Source organism: the organism of the source record quoted next, unplaced genomic scaffold (assembly GCF_019419815.1).
Source record: "Pyrus x bretschneideri cultivar Hongxiangsu unplaced genomic scaffold, Pyrus_bretschneideri_v1 Contig30, whole genome shotgun sequence".
NCBI lineage: Eukaryota > Viridiplantae > Streptophyta > Magnoliopsida > Rosales > Rosaceae > Pyrus > Pyrus x bretschneideri.
The window spans coordinates 3,573,904-3,579,353 of record NW_025999613.1 but is presented as its reverse complement, the minus strand read 5'-3'; the positions used below and the strand labels follow the sequence as shown (position 1 = coordinate 3,579,353).

Sequence of the window (5,450 nt, the reverse complement as noted above, 5' to 3'; positions counted from 1 at the left end):
TTAGAAAGAAAAATCGCCATCACATTATACACAAGCACTGCATATATTTTTGTCACACTACCAAATAGATCGACATCATCGCATTACATTTGATACACACCTACTTATTGCATTAATTATAATGCTCATGTAATAATAAACTTATTTAACAAACAAACTTATTCCAAATGACCTATTTGGCTTTCTAAATGAAAAGAGCATTAGAATCCCACATGCCCATTGTAAGGTATAGGTATAACCTTCAAAGGGACAGATTTTCTCAATGTTATTCCCATCCTTTCAGTCATATCAATGTTCTCTGGTTTAAGTCCGCTCGGCAAAACCCAATCAAATGAGTGTAAGAGCGACCCTAGAGCCAAAGGGAGTACCCTAGAGACTAGTGGCACTGCAGGGCATATCCGACGACCAGAACCAAACGGTATGAACTCAAAATTGTGTCCTTTATAATCGACCATGTCGGGCTTCAAGAACCTCTCCGGCTTGTAAAGCAAAGGGTCTTCCCATGTCTTTGGGTCACGTCCAATGGCCCAAGCATTCACTAGAATTTGAGTGTCTTTCGGAATGTGGTGCCCTAGCATTTTGCAGGACTCCATGGCCATGTGTGGAACTAAGAAAGGGAGAGGTGGGTGGAGTCTTAGGGTTTCTTTGATGACTGCTTTGAGGTATGGGAGATTTTCAATGTCTTTCTCTTGAAGCTTGTTGCCTGGAGATATGGTGCTTCTTAGCTCGGCTTGAGCTTTCTTTAGGGCATTGGGGCTGGTTAGAAGCTCAGCCATTGCCCACTCTAAGGTGCTTGTAGTTGTGTCAGTTCCAGCAGTGAACATCTCCTGAAATAATATCAAATTATTTTCACAGAAATTGAGCCTCAAAATAAGAGATTCTGAATTGGAATCATCCTTCCGCATTAATTAAAACAACTATTGTTAAGGCACATGAGCGCATACCTGTGTAGGACAAATTATAGTGCCGAAACACCGTCACGTAATGTACATAACTAATTTATTTCATACACGTAACATGCATGAACAACATATTTACCCTTAGTATATAATATTAATAATAAATTAATCAACATGTTATAGCATTGATGCACCGGTTAGTACCACTTCGCTTATAGTACTCTTATTTTATTTTTTTTTATTAAAAAAAAATGATAACTAGTAGCAAGCCACGGTTATCCACACCTTCCAAATTGCAATACACACATACAAAGGGACTTACAAAGACAATGACGTTGATGGTTCTTGGAGAAGTGAACCTAGAGGCCTCATCAACTCCATCCCCACGGTACTCCAAAAGCACATCCAAAAAGTCCTTCGCTTTCTCTATGCCATCACATCCACCATTCTCCGTGCTCTCCATTCTTTCTTTGATAAACTCACCTGCAATTTCAAAGGCCTTTTCCACGTGGAATTGGGTGTTTCTCCTAATGCCTTGCGGATCAAGCCACCGCAAAATTGGAAAGAAATCTGCCATATTAGGTTTCCCAGCCAACTCCATAACTTTACCTGCATGGTAAAAAAACATAGCCCCTCTCTCCGACTTTGGGTCCAATAGATCTTTGGAAAAGATGAGGTTCCCGATCAGATTAAAGGCCATCAAGAAAATGAACCTGCCCAGATCAATGCCATCAGTACTGGCACTAATTTCTGACGACGTCCTAGTAGAGGCGTCCATTATGAATTGGAGCATTCCATCGATACACTTTTTACGAACACCGCACATGGCATCGAGACGACTTGTCACAAAAAACTCTGTCGTGCACAAGCGCCTCAACATGCGCCAGTGTGGGCCATACTGGGCCGTGATCAGTGAACCCTCGTTGCCATAGTCGCCCTTCATTGCCTCGTAAATTTTTCGACCGGCTAGGGCCACATCGTGGTTCTTGAACATTTCACGGGCCACTTGGCTCGACGAGATCACCACAGTGCTCATGGATCCTAGCCAGAGTGTCATAATAGGGCCGTGGTTGCGAGCCAACACAGCTAATGACTCGTGGGGTGGACCCAGACCCAGTTGAAATATGTTGCCCACCACAGGCCACCGTCTCGGCCCAGGTGGAAGCTGTCCGGCAACATCCTCTGAACGCCACCGTCGGAGCTGGCTTACCAATAATAATATTGCAGTTGTAACCCATATCAAAACCACCCATGTGGTTAAATCCACCGCCTCGATGTGCTCCATCTTTTTGTTTATCTTTTTCAATTGTGTGTTGGTCAGTGGGAGAATTTATATTTCAATTTTTTTTGTTTTCTTTTCTTTTCCTTACACGTTATCCCAGTGAGACAGTGTTTCTGTTATGTAGTTTCTGCTTTGGTTACGTGACAAATCCAAGCAACCTACTAGCATATGAGAAAACTTGTCCTTTTTCATGAGAAGAATCTTAAATAATTTTCTATAAAACCTAATGTAATTGAATAATATATAATACTGTACGTATCTTGAAGTAATATCTCCATTTCACTGAACAAGTTGTTCAAAATTCATCCAATTAAAGCTAAACCGGTTAATCATATAAGCATTTTACTGCGAGCACCAACAAATTTCTTCATTAGAATATTACATTTGTTAGATTTTTGTTGTAACCTAATATCTTTTGGCAGAAACTACACAGCTAATTAAGAAGTTGATTAACATCAGAATAATGAACAAGAAAGATGCATGTGTTTGCTTGTACTCAATGGCAAAGTCAAGACTTGTCAGGTGGAGGGGCGTAAGTTTGTGAGTCTTGGAGCTTTACATTTTGAATTTTTGGATGTGAAATGCCTCTATTGGACTAAGTGGAATCCTACGTAGACATTTGAGCTTACTTCATATTTGGTCTCCTTTCTTGCCGTAATCTTATAGTATTCGTCACCACAAACGTATGAGTGCAAGCAAAACATAATTTAGAGTTAAAACAAAAAATTTATGAAAAAGAATGTTAAAGAGATCAACTTGCTCAAAAAGCTAGAGAGTCCTAACGACTCACTTGGCACTTGTGTTCCTTGATTCTTAATTAACATTGTAGTTTTGGGCCCACAAAACTATAAAATATATTAACTATTTTTATGTCTCTCCGTCCCTCATCCTCTCCACTACCAAAAGTTGAAAGAACCCAGAAGCCAAAGAAAGAACCTTTAAACCATGAGAAAATTTTAGGAATGGTCCCTCAAGTAAAATTTCATGACCAATGGTCCCTTAACTCATCAAAACGTGTAGCTATAGTCATTTTCGTTAACTCTATCTCCATCAAAATGAGTTATGTTGAGGGAGGGACCAATGGTCATGGATTTTTAGTTGAGAGACCATTACTTCAATTGGGTTAAAGTTGAGGGATTATTGCTACAATTTCCTCTTAAACTACCATTCATAGCCTCACTTCTTACCTAGATGCTTTATCTGTCTTGACCATCTCATTTTAATTTTTTTTTGTTAGAAATTCTACAATAAAAAGGGATTTTAACTGTTAAACTATAAAATGAGAGTCGCATCTAGAGCAACAAGACCAGAGGAGAGGGGCAGAAACCTAAGTTGTAGGAACGATCTCCGCGAGTAGAGGGCAATCACCCTTCCTTGCCCCTCTGTGGCTTCGCCACTGCATGTACTTCTATAGAATGGTATTGGCTATGCATGTTTATATATACATATAGATTATGCGTATACATTGATTTTCAATTACAAAGTACCATTATGATCTTTTAACAAACGATATTAGGGACGGAATAATCAAACACAAGAACTCGGATATAATGATACATGATTTTCACACTTGAACTTAAAACTCTTTATGCAAATCATTATGAATTTATGATTGTATCACAACACATCAATGTCAATAGAAATTAAAATGATAGATTTCTTTGTTAATACAAGCGATATTCTTTACATAATCTAAACTATATATTAATGAAACTCTTTTTGTCAACCAAAAGAAGGTGAAAAGATTTTTTTGTCTTCTACTATAACAAAAAAGATAAGGACAATAACGTAATTTTACAAAATAAAAATTTGTTGTATTTTGTTTAAACCTCACCTACTTGTGATTGTATCCTGTCTAATTTTAAAAAATAAAAAATAAACGTCTGCCCCTCTCTCCCCACTCCCACTTCTCTCTCACTCTATTTATTTTTTTTAGCCAACTCCCACCTATTACTGTAAATATCGTTTGCTCAAAAAAAAAATGTAAAATATTTCACACATGCTTTGTGTGTGGACATGTACTAGTGTGCACTAAGGAAAGGAAAAGGGTTTAAATTTGTGACACCATGGGTAACTTTAACCATTGAGACAATTCACACATAAAAAAAAAATTCAACGTTAATAAAGATTGTTGTCATTGAATAGTGATTATATGGTAATTGTGTTACGTAACTAGCATAAGTCAAACAAATTGCGAGTGGGGTTTGGGATCACTGGACAATTAATGTACTATGCTATATACAATAAAGCCTTTTCATTTTGCCAATATTGAAAAAGTGCATCGTCTTAGTTTGTAAATAAAAATAACTATTTGATTTAAGATCCCTTTTTTTTTTTTTGTCACTTAATATTATGGTCTAGTAGTATTTATCTTTATTTATAAGTGAGGAATCTTAAGGTTGATTATTACCAAAGACGAATTTGAATCACATTAATACTAACACATTATGAGGCTAAATTCACTATTTTTCCTAAGTGCATATAATATCGTTTGTCAAAAAAATATCGCATTCTTTTGCTTAGTATAAATGAATTGATCTTATGCTTATGTCCCTCTTCTTTTGCTTTGCCAATATTTTTTTTTTCTTTTAGATATGAATTTGACAAAGCCATGAAGGAAACAGCCTTCACAGCTCAGCTGGTCCCCTCCCTTAATTCACCTAATCTTTTCTTTTTTGCTAAACTTAATTCACCTAACCTTGGCGTGTGTAATGAACCTTTTGTTTTTTCCATTAATCTCCAACCATATGCTTACTTCATTTCCTATGTATCATATTACATAGTCCAGCATAGAGAATAGCTTTATTGGATTATTGGGTTAAATTATTAGTTGTTAAGAAAAAAGGAGAAACAGAGAGGATTAAACCCACACCAGGGTGCATTATTTTACACTAATTGTTCCCCATAAATCCAGTTCAGTACATTTTTTTTATAAAAATATTTCAGTACTTTGTCCTTAAATATTACAGATGTCTTAATCATACTTAAGTCACGGATGATGATAATATTTTTCCTTTCCATAACACTGTCACTTAGTATTATGGTCTAGTAGTATTTCTTTTCACATGTAAGTAAGAGGTCTTAGGTTCGTTCTCGCCAAGACAAATTTAAACCGCATTATTGCTAGCCCATTGTGAGACTAAGTCCATCACCTTTTAGTGTAACGAAAATTGTTTCTTCAAAAAAAAAAAAAAAAAAAAAAAAAGCACTATTAGAAAAACTATAATCATCCTTACTTTCACATCCACACGATACACGCGTGAGGGGAA

The 5,450-nt window shown here is 36.6% G+C and overlaps 1 protein-coding gene across 1 annotated transcript; it reads right to left on the bottom strand.

Annotated features, from left to right (window-relative positions):
- LOC125479970 (cytochrome P450 76A1-like) lies at positions 1-2,384 on the bottom strand. The gene is made up of 2 exons (XM_048590156.1): positions 1,222-2,384; positions 1-827 (listed from the first exon to the last, which is right to left on the bottom strand). Exons 1-2 carry the CDS (start codon positions 2,182-2,184, stop codon positions 201-203), a joined length of 1,590 nt encoding a protein of 529 aa, XP_048446113.1. The 5' UTR covers positions 2,185-2,384; the 3' UTR covers positions 1-200.
- Between the last annotated feature and the right edge of the window lie 3,066 nt (positions 2,385-5,450).